The sequence below is a fragment of the Calidris pugnax genome, unplaced genomic scaffold, assembly GCF_001431845.1.
Source record: "Calidris pugnax isolate Ruff unplaced genomic scaffold, ASM143184v1 scaffold103, whole genome shotgun sequence".
In the NCBI taxonomy this organism is placed as follows: Eukaryota; Metazoa; Chordata; class Aves; order Charadriiformes; family Scolopacidae; genus Calidris; species Calidris pugnax.
In genome coordinates, this window is record NW_015090990.1 from 19,582,452 (window position 1) to 19,600,744 (window position 18,293).

At 37.0% G+C, this 18,293-nt stretch overlaps 1 protein-coding gene across 12 annotated transcripts in view; it reads right to left on the minus strand.

Annotated features, from left to right (window-relative positions):
• The window catches only part of MYO1B (myosin IB), a 121,477-nt gene that overhangs the window by 47,385 nt on the left and 55,799 nt on the right, over nucleotides 1-18,293 (minus strand). For all 12 annotated transcript variants that reach the window (XM_014954556.1, XM_014954555.1, XM_014954554.1 and 9 more), the window contains 4 exons: nucleotides 12,993-13,087; nucleotides 10,487-10,591; nucleotides 7,511-7,557; nucleotides 4,836-4,899 (listed from right to left, as the gene is read on the minus strand). In XM_014954556.1, coding sequence (XP_014810042.1) covers nucleotides 4,836-4,899; nucleotides 7,511-7,557; nucleotides 10,487-10,591; nucleotides 12,993-13,087 — 311 coding nt within the window. The remainder of the gene's footprint in view (nucleotides 1-4,835; nucleotides 4,900-7,510; nucleotides 7,558-10,486; nucleotides 10,592-12,992; nucleotides 13,088-18,293) is intronic.

The window sequence follows — 18,293 nt, forward strand, 5'->3', positions numbered from 1 at the left end:
TCCCACCTTGATTGTTCAGCTGTCATCAAAAAAAGGCAGCGATGAAAAAGAAAGTACAGTGGTGGTTCCTCAGGGACTTTTTCCCATTATTCCCACCAAGTTTACAACGATGTTCTCTTGAATGAAACGATCTGTAATTCTATCAAGCAAAAACTACTATGTGGGCAGTATGTGCAGTGAAAATAGAATTGCACATTTTAGGAGTGTTAAATCCTGATTACTCAAGTAATAAATGATGCTCAAAATTGAGCTAATAAAAATGTTTTGTAGTGTTGGGGTTTTTTAACACTTCCTAATTTAGACAAGGCCATTGCCTGAATGGTGGCAACTGTGCTAACAAAAACACCAAGGGAGATGTTGGAACAAGTTAAGATTAAAAAATAAATAAATAAATCAACAAGAATAAGCATCTCTTTCCATAATGTCTAATTGTAAAATTTGTGCAATAATTCCCTGAGCAAAGGAGATGACTAACAGCAATCACATAACTAAAATTAACAGCCCGAGTTGTTGATTCCTCAGTGAGTGGGTAATTATTTTTGTCTTTTAAAATGAACAAACAAGTTGTAAAGATGAACAAGTCGTAAAGTTACCATTATCACTTCAGTAACTTTAAAAAGTTGTTGCTTTCAATAAACATCGTAGGTTTCTTTCTTGTTGTTAAGGCCCTTCCTTAATCACTTGTTATTTGGACTTTAAGTACACTATGCCAGTTAAAAAAGGCTTTTCAAAAGCAGGCATTACATATACTGTACTTTACCTGCACCACTGTTGTCTTCTCGTTAATCATTAAATCACCAAAGAGCTTAGGCTGATTAGTAAAGATCATCTAATGCTAAAAAGCTAGGTATCTTTCAGCAGGAAATCCCAGGTGACACATGAAAATTTAAGACATCAAATATCAAAGAGATAGAATATTTAAGACTTATTAAATATTCTGGGAAAGCTATTTTACGATTTCTACTTTTAAAAGGTCTAAACAACTGCAAGTATAAATCATTTCAGAATGTATTATGCAAAATCATTTCAACCATAAAATTTAGTGTACACAAAACCAGTCACAAAACTAACGAACTGAGTGTGCACACAAACGTCACCTGGAGTACAAAACAGATGCAGCATCTGTCAACAGAGCGTCACATTTTAGAGCTGTAAAAGTTATTGCAATTAGCACCTATCACTTTAAAAACAAACATACCCATTTTTACATGAAATACATATTATTCTGTAATTACAGAAGAACAGTAGTTTCTTTTCTACCTTTCTCCTGCTCCCATCCTTACTACCATGGTAGTTGTAATAAATGAAAAACTAACAATAGTACTGACGGTTTCTGTAATTTATTCCTACAATATTATGCCCAGGTGAAAGAAGTTAATTACCCAACACTCCAACTCTCTTCACAAGAGCTCTGGAAAAAGTGCGTAAGCGTTGACAAGAGTGTTCACTGCAACAACAGCAACTGTAAACACCCCATGGGCGGACAGGACGAGCAGTTACACCTCATACTCAATTCACTGAGAGAAAATGTAAATGCAATTTACCGGTTTGTAAATGCATTTTAGAGCCTCAGTATAACTTTGAGCAGGGACTGGTGTTTGTCACTGGTGAGAATACAGCAGGGGTTTAGTGGTCAGAAGAGGAATCAAGAGTAATTAGGGCTTCCTAACCCCACACATGTGAATAAGGTCAGCTGGTGAATGGTTGGGCTAGTTGTTAGTTAGCACTAGGGCTGTGCACCTCACTTTACACAGATTCCAGCATCTCCTACCCATTAGGAAAACCAGCTGGGACCTTCACAGAAAACTAACAAAAAGGGAGGATTCAAATGACTCAGGCTTACCATGTACCTCAGCTTCTCAGCCCTTATTCACCCTTCTGCTCACCCCCATGCCTCTGTTGCCACCAACATAGCATCAAACAAGTAAAACACATGCTACATGAAATCATTTTTCTTTTGTAGTCTAAGAGGAAAAAATTCCTGACTGGAGTGATAAACTTAAAGATTGCATAAATCACATTCACCCAAATTTTCCACTCTCAGGTTTTTTTTTATGACTGATCATGATATATTAATACGACAAATACCTTACAAATCAGTGCACTGAGAAGCTCTGAGCAGCTATGTAATATAAGGAGTCTATATGTATTTTATGCTGTTCAAATGTAAAATTATCTTTAGTTTGGGAACATAGCAGTTCAATGCAATGAACCAATCACTGCACTGAATGGAACATACCATTCCCTGCAAACTGGACAGGAGAGACACGCGTTGTCATGATAATTTTACCCTCTAGCTCTATCTCATGAAAGGTTCACTTGTAGGTTAACCCCTGTCATTAATAAGAGCTCATTGAAGGACACCAGAGAATGGCTCAAGAGAATGTCACAATAGCATCAGCCACTACATGAAGGACCACAGGCAGATTGACAAGCACAGCACAGAGATTCATAACATTTTAGAGTAGGACAAAACTACAGAATATTTCCAAAAAAGACCATTTAGTATAATGGATCTCTACTTATCATTACCAGTCTGATAAAATTAGTAGCTTGTCTTCATCACCCTTCTTGCCACCAAAATAAAATACATGTTCACTGCGTCTGCTTCCAGCCACTCATAGTATGAAACACAGGTTGGTGACATAGGATGTGATCCAAAAAGCCCACTAACTTCATTGGTGCTTTGAAATCAAGCTCATCAGATACAATTATTAAAGTTTAATCAAAATATTATTATATCGTCTTCACATCCTGTATAGGACCAAACCAGCAGATGGTCAGAAAGCAAAGAATATTTATGAACAAACTAATTATATTTTCCTTTTTAAGGATCAGAAACCTCAGCACTTCTTCCTACTTGGCAAATTAAGAAGACAAATCCTTAAATTAGACTAAAACTAGAGTAAATTTTAAGCGGCATAAAAGAATGTAAGCCCCTGGTATCTCCAGAGTGGTGACACCTCCCAACGAAACATTTCTGTTGCAATGCTGCAGATGTGTGGAAAAGATTGGGCGGGACAACAAACTTGTTTTAAAACTGTACAGAATTCAAACTCTCTTTAAAGAGAGATGGATGGACTATCAAATTTTGTGAACATTAAATCAAAGATGAAATACATTAACACACAGCTACAGGAACTCAGTATTTACTTGTGACATAGCCTGTCAAGTATGGGGTGTTTCATAGTTCAACAAGTAACATCTTTTCCACAACAGGGCTTACACATAAGGTCTTAATTTTTAAATTTAAATTCATCTTCTTCCTGTTAGATATTTATTAAATGTGAGAAGACAGGGAGAATGCCTAAAATAGGCATCTTTTAGGAAGATCTAAAAATGTGTCTGCCCTTCATTACATATGTCATCACATCATTATAATTACTTGTAATGTTATAATTACAACATGCAAAGATTTATAAGGCAGATAAACTATAGAGTAACTATTTGGATCACCTTTTGATATGACACAATATTTTAATTAGATGACTCAGCACAGTACTTTCAAAGACAAACTGTTGAATGTCCACTCTACAAAAGAGGATTAATTTTTATGTGTCTATTTTGAATGCGAAATAAAAAGAAATAAACAAGACAGCTAGCCTGCTACAACTTTTTTGTTCTAATTTAATTATCAGTGAATACACTGAGTATGTTTGGCCTCTAATTTCATTTACTACCAAATGTCAAATTTAATAGATAGCCATAAACACTTAAAAAGTGACTGTTTTGAGTTTCAAGATCTACTCTGTCACAAAAATCATGCTCTTTCAGGCACAGTTCCAAAAGGTGACCTCGTCCAGAAAAAATGTTTGCCCTATGAAAAAAACCAAAGCCTGTATTTATGCGTAAAATTCTTCACGATGTTTTAAAATGTTTATATTATATATGGAGAGTTTAGTTCACCTTGGATGAGTCTCATTATTTCACAACCAGTTAAATGCCAATGGAGTCAAAAGTCAGTCTTTAGAAACAGCGATGAATTTGGCTGAGTGGGAAGAGAGGTCAAGGCTAGGTCAGTGACACCTAGTATAGTCACTCACTGCCCTCCATCCCTTTCAAAAATAAGAAAGCAAACAAACAGAACTTTATATAGCACAGAAGAGCAATTTCTTTTAAAAGCTGCATTTAAACTCTCGAAAAGAAAGCAAGTCAAAGCATCCTGGGCTGGCATTCAGTTCCCAGCCTCTTTCTTCCCCACAGAAAGCTGGTTAAAATTTCTGAATTGCTATACATTTTGTAGCAGCATCCTCACATCAAGTACCAACCTCTGAGGCCACCTTTTCCTCCCTAAAACTCAACAGCTATTCATCCTCTCTCATGATAAGCCTTTTCCTACACTGTGAAGTGTGATAAAACTAGCATGGAACACACAATAAACACACCCACCTCCCGGCGGTCTACAGCACACTTTGGATCACTCTTAAGAATTACAAAACAGCGTATCTCAGACATCATCTACCTTCAATACACAACCCATCAAATCAAGTAATGTGACTGATTTGGGGGATTCAAGTATTAAAAGAGCCTCAGACATCCTTACCCATCTGCTACCAGCTTCAGAGACAATACACGAACCCACACACATTACTCAATACCTTTTAAGCAATACAATACATTTATTATTCATGCTTACTTCTTCAAGTCTGTTTTCACTTACTCTAAGGTACACTATTCAGCATGAAAACATGAAAATTAAAAAGCAGAATTTATCACATAATGGAGAGATATTCGATTAGGCAAACACAGCTGATCTTTCCAATAATTTAACCATCTTCCTCTTCGAACAAAACATTTTAAGGTGTTAAGATGCTGATACCAAGATTAGTACTCACAGTTGCTTATAACTCCTCCAAGTGGGTCACCCTTGAAATCAAACTCAATGTCCATGTATTTTCCCTATGAAAGAAATATATTTTAAGACTATAACTTTTGTTTAAGCAAAATTGCTCAAGGCATTTTTAAAGAACTTAGTTGGCCATTTTTACAGGGTAAAGGAAAAATCTGGCAACCTCCTGTACACTCCACCAAATTCTGAAAACAGAAAATGATTCAAAGCTTTTAAGACAATTGCATTATCACAGAAATTTTCATGAGAAAAGCTTTAATCAGGTTTGTAATGCAAAACAGTAATTTCTAAGGTTATCTATGAAGAAAAAGCACATTATACAAACGTTCACCAGAAGACCAGAACACAAACAGTACTTGTGGCCATGTAGGTATTATCATGCTTATTAACATAAGAACGCAGGAAGAAATTATGTTCTATGCAGTCTTATTTTCTCAGTGTCAAATCTTCTGGGAGTGTGAATGAAGGCAGCTGAAGGATAGCCGTTCAGTTTGGCTTTAAGGACTGGCTGGCAATGATTACAGTTAAGTAATCGTGGGGTGCCTGTCCCTAAGCGTGTGCCTGCCTTGTAAAAGTGATGGATTTTTCCCACTGAACTCTTTCCCTCGTAACTCAGGAGACCAGAGGCAACAATTAACAGACTGTCACTGCAAAAGCGATTTCATTTTCAGCTGTACTGCCGCAGTGCGTTTCCTTGACTTCTGTTTGACTTTTCCACATCACAGAAGATCGCTCTGGCCTTTGCATCATTTTAATTTATATGACAAGTGTTTAATGTAGTAAGAGCTATGTTTAACAGTGACAAAATGGACAGACCCAGACTGTGTAGAAAAGGCAAAAAGCAGTGCAGCTCACGTTGGCAAGGAAGTTTAGAAAGATAAAAAACACTGGTAGTAATTCAAACAAATTCCACAAACCATGCGCAGAAATGATCTCACCACCCTCTGGTGCTTACTTAACAGAGGACAAAAACAACCTATTGAAAAGAGAAGCCTTGTGTTTATACTTCCTTATTCACTGCATTTAGGAAGAGTTTTCTTTTTTCTTTGTCTTTTGATTTTAATTACAGAACATAAAAAACAAGCACTTCACATTGACTACCTCAAAGATATTCTCTAATTTACTGGGTATTTGTCAAGAAAGGCTTGATTCTAAAATCTATTCTCATTGCTGCCAGCTGAGGCTCACTAGACAGGACAGTACTTGTACTTTCTTGTTTGAAGTTAATTCTGAGCCGATTCAAATTTCTGAGATAAAGAATTAAATCAGATAATTAAATTTTGATTTCCCAAGGACTGGGCCAACTGGATGTTTCCAAAAGTATTTTTAGCTTTGTGTTTATAAGCAAGGACTTGAAAGGCAAAATAGTAGTTGGTTGCACTTTGTCCTGGAAAGACTTCTGCTTGCAAACGGCTTGCTTCTCCTCTTTGTTGTCTCCTCCTCCTTTCTGTAGTACGCCAACTCTGATAGTTGCATTTTTTCTACCCTTTCTATCCAAAAGAATGTTCTACAGTGCCTCAAGTTTTGGCTCTGACCTTGTGATGAAGACCCTTTGTTCAGTTCACAAGCAAGGGGTCAACAGCTGCAGAAGGAGCGTTCATAGCCACGTGGAAAAATATCACCAACGCTCGAGACTCAGAAAAGGAGAGAAGTCTTGCACGTGGAAAAAAAAAGCCATTCTCCAGTGTCACGATATCCCAGGCTTTCATCCATTTGCTTTTATTCACAATGCCCCATTTTCCCAGTGTATTAATTTGTCTTCTGTTGTCTACTTTACTCATCCCACAATATTACTCTTCTGCACACAACTGGGCAAGTTGGAAGTTGCATTCAGTCTTCTGATTTTAGCAGGAGAAACTGTGATGAGTATTCACACTTCTGAATCTCCCGACTTCAGCTTCAACTTTTTTATTTTTGCCAATTGTTAATCCCTGTAATTTCACATTCAGTTTCATGCTAAAAAAACCCTGAACTTAAGCAGCTGATTATGAAGAATATAAGCAAAAAAGAAACATTACAAATGTTTATATTAAAACTAAAGTTGTAAACACAGTTTGAATCACCATAAAATGAAAAAGAGAACCTCAAGTAGCAACTGTAACAAAAAAATGTATACATGTGGATGGAAAACAAGATCATGCAGGAAGATTGACTGGCTAAGCACACCAGTTGCTAGGCTCATGGTCGCTGACTTTAAAGCCACCAGTGCCAGAAAATTAAAGAATCCAGCTGCACTGTAATTATGTTTTCATCCGGTCACAGACTGTCACATCCTAATTTTTTTCTTTTTTCTTTTTTTTTTTTTTGCTTCTACTTTAAATCTCAATAGAGCCCTATGCCCACACATCAGAAGCCAACCAGCTTTCTGACAAGGAGAAGAAATATCTTTTTAAAAGAAGGGTGGCTGCTAATAATGCACTGGTAGCACAGTGGGGAAGGAGAACATGCTTGAATGTACAAAATGAAATATTGATTGCTGCTGAAGGTGTTTGCCTTCTCCTAATACCACAGTCCTCAGACTACCAGAAAGTTCTCTCTCCAAATTATTCATTCCCTCCTTACAGATGTCTTGATGGCCAACAAGGTAAAACAGAAAAAAAACCACAATGTAACATGCTCCCCTAAACGGAATTTAAATTCAGCCTTAAAGAAAATACTTACAAATCTAGAGGAGTTGTCATTCCTCACAGTTTTGGCATTTCCAAAAGCTGGAGAAAGAGAAAAACAAATGTGACAACCAAATCTATCAGAAAAAAATATATTTAAATGCTAAAATACCTATGACAGTTTAGATATTTAAAGGAATCTTAGACTGCTGAGAAACAATACCCTGTTCACTGTATGGGTATCAGTCACTGGGGACCCACAAAGTGTGACAGACATGATCATAAATGAGAAAACACCTATGGAAGTCCAAAGAAGTTTCATCTCAACACCACCTTTGTTTAAAAAAAGAAAAAAAAAAACATACAAAGGGAAATGGTTCCAAGATAAAACTGCACCTGGATTGAGCACATATTCTTGGGCTTTGAATCATCAAATTCAAAATTTTATTGCCCAAATAACTTTAAATATAAAAAATACTTCTTTCTCTTCATTTCAGAGAAAGAAATTAAACTTAGTTCCCAGAACTGAAGGTGGTAAAAGATGGAGGCCAGAAGAGAGGAAATTACGGAATGAAACCTAAAGATTGCTTGCATAGGACACTTTAACCAATGCTTTGAAACTGATTTATTTACGTTATTCCAACACATATATACTAGCTTAAGCTGCATATTAATCAGCTGAAATAAGTCTAATTTACAATGTAAGTTTAGGACACTCTCTTCAGCTTGACATAAACTAGCTTTTTGAATAGTTTGGGTTTCATTTCTTTAGCTCAAGTTTTCTGACAATGGAAACTCTCCGAGAAGGGACTTCCCAGGGCTACATTCAGATGGGCAGCCACCCGCTTAAAACATAGGCAGGACAAGAACTCAAACTGGAGGACAATTCAAGCTCTAAACACACACATTGTCAAAGTGTGTCAAGTCCAAGAGGAGTGTCCTCTACATTATTAAGTATAGCACTCCTACTCTAACAGGAGACTTTATTTATCCCAGTATTTATTTATATAGCACATATATTTTCAAAGATCAAGTCAAGTCAATGTTTTTTGGACAGAAATAAATACATGCTTTTAGGCTTCAACAAACTTGCATGAGTAGACTTATTCTTGATCAAAGAACTGAAGCCAAAAGGAAAAGTTTGCTGCTCCTGAAGGCCAAGGATAAGTGAAAGAATTGTTTTAAAAATCTTTATGCCCTGCAATAAATCATCTTTTCAACAACCAAATCTCTGAGCTGCATTTTCTTAAACTCGGTGCTGAACAGTAGAGTCATTTATAACTGCACAGAATCAAGCACAAACGTTTCATTATAAAGCATGAGACACATTCCTCAGTTTTCCCTTAACTTCATTGTTTCTAAAAGTTAATTTACAGTAGCAACTATAGCTTAAAACAAAAAATCCCATAAGATAAATTATGCATATATAACATTTATGTCATTTTCTTGCACTGAAGCTCAACCAAAACAGAACTACATAACCAAAGAAAAATAAATCTAACCACAAATGCTTAAGTTCTGTCTAAAATGTATATAAGCAACCAGGCTTGTGCAGCAGCCTCATGGAATAATCCAGTCTCCTACCTTCCAAAAAGCTAAACAGGCAGTTACCAGCACACCAAGTAGAACAAATGCCTTAAAATGATAAGGCACTCTTCTATAAGCTTAGTCTATTTCTCTTGCATTAAAACAAAGATCTGCAAACAAACAAGAAATCCAATATATTTGGCAGTCCCTGGGGAACAATCCAGCTTTGGCAAGAGAAACCTCCATACTTCCCATACTGGCTAGATTTGAAATCTGCCTTCCAGGACAGTGATAAAAGCAACACAGCTTTTTTCTGTGAATCCAAAACAATGGAAGATTGCAATTCCCCCATTCAGCTTTAAGTGGGACATATCTGATCATCAAAGAAAGGCTTATCCAGCACTTTTATTATTCTTAAATTTTAACATTTCATTCTTTCTTTACAAGTCTTTGCTTACAATTTTTGGGGGTTTTGTACAGTCGATGACCACATTTTACCCATCCAGTTCACTGCTCTCAGTCCAGTTTTGCATTCCTTTCCACTTTTTTTATTCCCCTCTCCATTTTCTCATGTATACATGAGTGCTTGCTCCCTACAGACTCCAAATCACCACATATACATATAGATAGCTAGGCAATAAATAAAATGCTGACACTCAACAGTCTTACAAACACTGCATATCATCTGGCCATAATGCAAAATTATTGTACAGCAGTCATGAGAATTTGTCTTAGCACCATAATAGCTTAAAAGAACAGTGGGAAAGGCTGAGCCAGGAATCAACACAATAGACCTAAATAAGTCAACTCTAACCAAGGCACTTCTGAAGGCAATTATTAGACAATGGGACAAAACTGCAAGCTTTGGGGATCATATATCCTATCTCCAGGAAAAATGAAGATCCTGTTTCTGGCAGCCAACGTCTTTAAATTAAAATGACTAATTAAAAAGTCTTTCATGAGAGAGCAGGAAAGGCAGTTGTCAGGAAGACAGGCCAACAGAGTCACCAGACCCAGAGAACAATAAGTCTCAGGGAACAGGCATGCATATGGATTGGCTTAGTTTTTTCTAAGTTCCATTTCTTCACCCTTTTTTTCTAAAAGAAAAAAAACTGCTTTACAGAGCTTGTTTGTTTACTAGAGACTATACTAATATAATCTGGAAGGAAATGAATCAGAGGGACTGAAGTTGAGTCTTTTGATACAGCTAAGCATCACCAAGGCAGGGTGAAGAAAGAGTATGCCCTCAGAAAGCAGCAGGAGTCTGAGAAATATGACCTAACTTCCTAAGCTCTCCCTTCATGAGGGAGACAGTTTTCTTCTCAAGAAAACTTTTCCATCACTGAACAAAATCTTGTAGCTGTCTTCACAGAAAGTATCTCCTATGGGTTTGGACACCAATTCACAATGAAATAACAACAGATACCGTTTTCCAACCCAGCTCAGCAGGAACACTGATACACCCAGAGGTAATATGCTCATAAATGCTGTATGAGATTCTTACCTTCAAGAACTGGATTTGACTGCAAAAGTTGTTCTTTTACTTGATTAACCTCCGCCCCTTTTCCACACACAGCAGCTACGTATGACATGACAAGTTTGCTTGCCTCTGTGGGGGGAGAGCAAAATAACACAGTGATAAGTATTGGCAAATAGGCCATAAAATGTTTTGCAGTCATTTTCACCCTGCCAGACAGGAACTTTAAGCGCATTGCATTTCAGTTGTCTTCTGTACCATCTGGAAATTAGGAAAGAGCACATCCTGCTATGAGACCCATGCCAACGTATCAGCAGCCCTATTCACTTAAATAACTAGAGCCTTCCTGAGCTAAAGAAGCCACCAGTGGATATGGCACATTACCTGCCAGTTTTTCATTTAGGCTCAGTAAGAGGTATTCAGTAAGGAAAGAGCAGTATCCCTAGCTGACACATTGGAAATGTTTTAACGTAGCTTGAAAAAAATAGGCCCAAGCAGTTTCAAGATGCAAAATTCAATCAGTTTATATCAGCAGATACACAATAACACAAGTGTAAACAGACAACACTATACACACGTAATTACAACTTTAAAGTACAAGTAAATGAGTAACTGCAACAATCCCATAACATTACGCAGTCTGTTTCAAAGTATAACAAATAGAGAAAGTGAAGCATTCATTTAAACAATGAAATTAATTTGAAGGTACAAACTTTTAACAAAGTCTTGAACATTTTTGGACTCTCAAAGCTGGGTTCATATGGGTGTCAATCACCCATATACAGACAGAAACAAATACTAAATAATCAATCTAACCTTTATGTTTTTGCTGGTCAGGACAAAGAGCAGCTGAGAAAGGACTGTGTTTATAAACAGAGTCTGTGATGTTTGGTATGATGCAAGATAGTGAAATTTGAGGCAATATCAGCTAATATACAATGTAATTACCAACAGCTGGAATCCCCATCAACTCAAGACAGTGGTCATAAAAAACCCATTACTTGTTCATCAGAGATCTGTTACAAATTTAAGGGTTTCATTTCAGGAAAGAACTGACAAACAAGAAGTTATCCCTTGATTTTTTTCCCATTTAATCAAATTTGTTTGCTAGTATTAAATTACTATCCCATACTGTAGAGAAAACTGAGCAAACCTGCAGCATAGGAAGCAAGAAAGGAGCAAGAGCTATAGATGTGTTCATAAGGCCTCCCATTTCCTTTAATCGTGCCTCGAACGCAGCTTTCATTTTTAAGAATCTGTTCCCTTCAGAGCTTGGAATTACCAAATTATTTGAGTTGAAATATTTCCTAAAACAGTCAACAACTTTAAGTAGAGCTACTCAATCACTGAAAGGAGAAACCACTGAAGCAGCAAATAAGCTATTATAAAATAATAAGCAGTAAGAACACACAATGACTTCAAGATAGGCTTTGAACATCACTGAAAGAAAATAGAGGCCCTTTCTTTTGTTAGGAATGCTGTTTGGTCCAATAAAGAGATCAGGAAGGGAATTGTCACCTTAATATCTAAAAATATTTAAAGGCACCACTTATTCTGGTAATGTACCGTGTTTCCTTGCACAATGTTACTATTGATTAGCAATATAAACATGCAGTGAAACAAGAAAAAAAACCAAGGAAGCAAATTTAAAAACTGATTAAAAAATTTAAAAACCCCCAAACTGATGACAGTTTAATTTCACTGAATTTCACTGAATTTCTAGAGTTGGAAGGGACCATAGAGATCATCTAGTCCAACTCCCCTGCTGAAGCAGGATTGCCTAGAGCTAGAGCATGTTACTCAGGACTGCATCCAGGCGGGTTTTGAAAATCTCCAAAGAAGGGGACTCGTGAGGCTTCTGTCAGCTGCCTATAGAATACTTCATCAGTCTTTATATCCTGGTTTGGGGGTTCTTCCAGCCAAATATCTGGCTACCAAAACTCTAAAACAGAGTTATATAGGATCTGTACTAACAAGTCTGTTTCCTCAACTCCAGGAACTTCCTCCCCATCCCCTCTTTTTTTTTTTTTTTTTTTTCTCATCCCATCCCCTCTTTTTTTTTTTTTTTTTCTTCTCAGCTAGTAGCCCCATTTCAGCAACAGTAGTTACATCAGATGTTAGCAAGAGAGTAGCATAGATTCCAAGTCAATTGTTAATTTGAATTTCAAACCCTATTTTATTCTGTACTTACCCTTTATAAAGAAGAAATAATTCATGAGGGAGAGCCTGAAAGCTTTCTGGCCATTTCAATACTCTGTTACAAACCAGCATTACTTTGCTGATGTATGATTTTGCATGCTGATAAGGATACTGTATTAACATGTGATAGGACTCCATCGTGGTGACAATGTGAAAAAACACTTAGTTATGCAAGTTGACACCTACAGCAACGAGCGTGACAGCATTCATGTTCTGCAATTGCCGGACACAGAAAGATACTGATATCTCTCAACTCTGTTTACAGACTCCAGCACCACTTTGCAAGACTGAATAACTCTGAACCTTTTTGAATAAGATCAAAACTGCTTATTACCTGTTTTTCCAGCTCCACTCTCTCCCGTAATAAGGATGCACTGGTCTTTGTCCTGGTCCCTTAAAGATCTGTATGCTTCATCTGACAGAGCAAAGCTGCAAAGTAAGAAAGAGTCAATTAAGAATCAGATAAAACAAATATGAACAGTAACCACAATCCGTCTTTCACATCCAGGCAGTGAAAAAAACAAAACAAAAGAAACAAACAAAAACACCAAAACAAAAACCCCAAGCCAACCCCCAAGTGCTAACGTTCTACAAGTTGTAAAGCACCCACTTTTCAGAATATAAAGACGCACAGAACCAAAATGGGTACTTTTTCTCAGTGGCTTATTTAGACTTTCTGTGAAACAAGCAAACATAACCTCCAAGTTTTTCTATACAGAGCAAGCTCAAAACAAATGGACAGAATTTCAGGGACACATAGGTAGCTTTCTTCAATAAACAAAATGTCATATTCTTCATTGAACAAAATGTCAATGCATCAACAGGACATGTTCTGTCTGAAGACACTTAAGAAAAAGAAAACAGCGGAGTCCTGAGCACTCACAATACCATAAGCTGCAATTTCTACTCCGAAAAATATGAAGAAATCTCAGAATCTTATGAAATATTGAGCATTTTAAGCATTCAGATATTGCTAGACTTTTGTATAAATATGCAGAAGTGTTTGCTGATAAGTATGTTCTTAACTCAGTAAGAGTGATGTCATGCAGTGAAATTTAATAGTAAGAATCAACAGCTTTCCTGTAGCAAAAATGTCTTTCCATGGAGCTCAGAACATCATGACCATGAAACTACTGGGCTGCAATTTGAGCCCAGATGTGCTCTGTTGCCATGTAGCAACACATATTTTGGAGAAATGCAGATGTGTTACTTATATTTAGTTTTCTTTAGTAGTAATTCTGAGACAGAGTAATATTGATTTTGTTTCAACTGCATTTTTCAGTTCATGGAATAAAGGACTCTGGAAACTGAGCATCAGAACCACCTGGAAAAACTTAAGCAAGTAGTGTCTGAAAAAGGACAGAAAAGCAAAATCCAAATAAAAAAAGCACACTTGCATTATGCAGCTTAAAGAAAAAAAATCTGATAGCCAAAGCTTTTTTTTTTTTTTACATGAAATAAACATACATTCAACAGACCAAGAGCTTTGTTAGATTACTGCACTTAGTAAAACATTTAGTGTTTGTATGTACTGAAAAGTGAACATTGTTTATTATTTACAGAAAACAATGTATGAAAAATAGAAACTGACTCTCAGGTCAACATAAAATGCATAATCATTGCAGGTTCAATACACCTTTTAGAAACCTGATTTCTTTATTCTACAACAGTTCAGGAGCTTTGCATTCAGCTGATAGCTACAAAAAGATCAAGCATTTGTTTTGAATAACATAGCCCTATAGGACTTTCACAGGCAACCTCAGTCCCTTTTTGATAAGCAAGCTCTTTGTCATGATACGAGTTAGGGGTAGTACAGACAACACAATATAAGTAGCAAGAGCCTTATCTAGAAGCTTTTCTAGAGGCTTCTATTATGTATATTAAACCTACATATACTCAAATTAGTTCATACTTATTTCTACCAGTGTCCCTTAGCTCAGGCAGTTCTGCCTGGCATCTCTCATCCAAAAAAGTTTATGGACAAAGCATGTCATATCGTTCCCAATTTATTATCACAGGCATCACAGTATAAACACTGTTTATACTTCCTCATCACTCATCAGTATTAGATTCATCTCATATTTGCTTATTTGGGGTTTGTTTGCGTATTTGTTTTTATGGTTGCATTATGCTATCAGTTTGGCCACCCTGCAAGAGACCAGCACATCGAGTGAGTGGTATTCTGAAAAAGTTGGAAAATGAAATACCTTATGGCTCCTTTACTACTACATAATCACACCTTCCCCTCCCTGTCTAGTTCCGGCCAATGATGCTCATGTCACTGATTTCCCCCCCCTCTTTGTGTCCCACTCTTGTCCTCTCCTGCAGCACATCTGCCTGTCTAGTTGTATGACCAACCCAGGGCTCCATCTCTCTCACTGCTTTTCTCGCCAGCTTACATTGTCTAAGGCAGTAAATTACAATTCTTCTCTCTGCACAGATGGTTGGGCGATCCACTTAACAAGCACGATCAAAGGTCATTAACTCCTTTTGATACATATACCATTGAACCCGAATTAACACTGATCTCTCAAAACTTAATACTGCTATGGTGATTGAAGCATTTGAACTCAGCAGTTCAACTGGAGGTGAAAATGTGTTTACGAGAAAGTAGCCGGCTGTAATGTTTTTAGCATTACAACAAATTCAATCTGTGATGTGGCCAACATGCTGGAGAACTAGCAAAAAAAAAAATATTCTGCTGCTGCTGGGAGACCATGACACAATTTCTGGCATCCACTTTACTGTCCGGAATCCAAACTACAGTAGCAATAACACTTTACCAGACTCTCTTACAGGACATATTTAGGAAATGAATAATATTTGTTGAACGCTGCTGAAGACATACTTGTAAATTGAAGAGTACAACACGTGGCACTCTGAAAAGCTTACTCCAGCACACATTACATTCCTTCTTGCAAGGAAAAAAAAGAAGGCAGTAGGATGAAGAGAAAAAGAAATAAAACTGAACTGACCATTCATGGGCCATGTGTGAGAACATTAATACTAATGCTGTGGTTTCCATGGGTCAGGAAACTGTCTTTCAGAGGGAAGGTAAGACTCTGCAATGCTTTTCAAACTTACAGACTGGACGGCTCATTCTGTGCCTGCTGTCCTTCAAACAATATCAGCCATCAACTTGTATTTCACTGTTGAAACAACTTTCTTGGCAGCAGTTTCATGCCAGAAAATGAAGTCAGCATCAAGCACAGAAAAAGTATTCTCTCTGTTGATATACTGAGTTACGAGTTAATCAGCTTAGTAACCATTCATCTTTTCTAATACCCTGAATTTTAGTTTCTCAACAGCCCCTGTCAAAATATATTTTACTGCTTGATGTATTTATTAACTCTGCCTGCACTGCATAGTTAAAAACACCATATCACGCTTTTTCTCCTCCCTCTGCAGAGAAACTGGGTCTGCAATGAGACCTCTAAAGCTGGAGAAGAGAGTAGGATTTAATCCAGTTCTGGTTTTATCCAATCTAGTCAGAGACGCTTGACATACATTATATTTCCCCCCAGTCTACACAATCCAGCAAAGCCTAATACTTCACAAGTATATAAATTACTATCTGCTACAGACAAAAGAAAAAGTAAGTTGACTCATTTCAAAAGAAGTTTTGCATATGTACTTATCAAAAGTTATCTAGTAGAAGCGTCCTAAAATCTACCTCTGATGTTTCAACCACTGCTCCAATATGGAGGATGCATAACCAAGAGAGTATTTAAATAACTAATATTTCTTTGTCTTTCTGGAATTGCATAAACAGCATTAGACACATTTATGTCAGAGCCCAAACAAAGATCTTTATCTCAAAGAAAGAGATAAATCTATTCATTTGTCATTTCGACTTTCAAGGCACACCATTATACCCCACAGTTCTTTCCAACTATTATTGCTTTCTATCTTTGTAATAAATAAAAAAATAAAAAAAAGCAACAAACAAACTTTGAGCCTTTTAGTTCAAACTCTGCTTGATCAAAAAATATCATTTTATGTTATTCCCCATTTGTTACAAACATATAAAATAATTTCATTTAAGGTCATTTTAGTTTAGCACATTTTGATGATCCATAGACCACAAAGACTCCTTCTAGTCTTTCCCTTTTAGCAACACTAAGAGACACGGCTCTGTAACGTCAACATTTGCAACTATAGGTTTAAACCACATACCCCTCTTTGAGCGACCTCACAATTACAGAGCCTAAGTAAAAATTTTAGAACAGTTTGTAGTTTAAAAAGCAGTTATAAACCATGTGTTTTGAATTAGCTGGTGAGTGTGTCAGCAGCGTCATTTACCATACCTTATAATAAGCTCTCGTTTGATTTTTAGGTTTTCATGAAAGAGGACGACATTCTCCTACCACAAGAAACACAGAAATATTCACTGGGAGTACTCTTTTAGCTAAGATTTAACTACAGAAGCAATTTGAAATCGAAACGCCACCCACACCTAGCTTAGTAAGAAGGCTCAGCTTTTTTTATAGCATGGCTTTTTCAGCCACATAGCTCCAGATGGCCAGAGCTGTCACAAAGTCCTAACACAAAAATTCTAACAAAGGGAAACAGCACATAGGCCTCCAAGGGGGCTTTCCAAAGGGCTCCAGTAGTTTTCAGCAGCACAACAGCATGTCTATGCTCTAACAGAGCACCAGGGTCAGGAAGAGACAGAAGGAAGGTTCCCACCCTCTCATGCCGAAGCGAGCATCAACTGATAGCGGTTCATTTGAACGCTTAGATTGCACCCACAATTACACCAGGGGTAAAAATTTTGCTCTTATTGTCATAAAATCAGCTCACAGGAGCAGCTCTTCTACCATCTTTTTCCTTCAAGCCCAAATCACAAGAATTGGTATTTGCCAGCTATCAGTACTTGACAAATGTCATAAGATATGTCATAAAATCAGCTCACAGGAGCAGCTCTTCTACCATCTTTTTCCTTCAAGCCCAAATCACAAGAATTGGTATTTGCCAGCTATCAGTACTTCTTTCCGCTGTCATTTTAATTCTTCCTCTTATTTCCCTTAGCATTCTCAATTAACCATAGTTAGTTAACACTGTCTTAAACTCCCTCCAATTGCTTTTCTCATGCACTAACAGAGTGAATTCCCTTCATCCCATCTTCACTGGCTATTGCTTTAGTTCTGGGAGTCTTGGTCCCCATTTTAAAACATCTGTTGCTTAATCTTGGCTTGCAACTGCAAACTCATTTGCTACTTTCAAAGGAAGTTAAGAGAACCTCTCTTCTTGACCGTTCCAATTCCTCATGAAGCAGGGCCCTGGTATCACTTCACTTCTCCTCAGCTGTGTCTAAACACACTGGTAGGATACTAGAAGTCAGTGCTTATCAGAGACTATATACCATGCTAGACTAAAAAGAACAGTAAATTGCACGTACATTGTTAATGTAGATTTTACTTAAAATATAGTTCATATTATTTTTTTCAAGTTTAATTAAGGGCATCATTTAAGTTCCTTCTCTTTCTGAATGCACAGAAGTGCTCAGTAACAGGGTAACAGCAAACAAATTATTTCCTCCTTTCACAGCATGCAGTGGGAAAACATCAGAATCGTAGTTTGGGCATAAAAATTCCTAATAACCTGAGCTAGGAACAGCGGAAGCACATTCTGT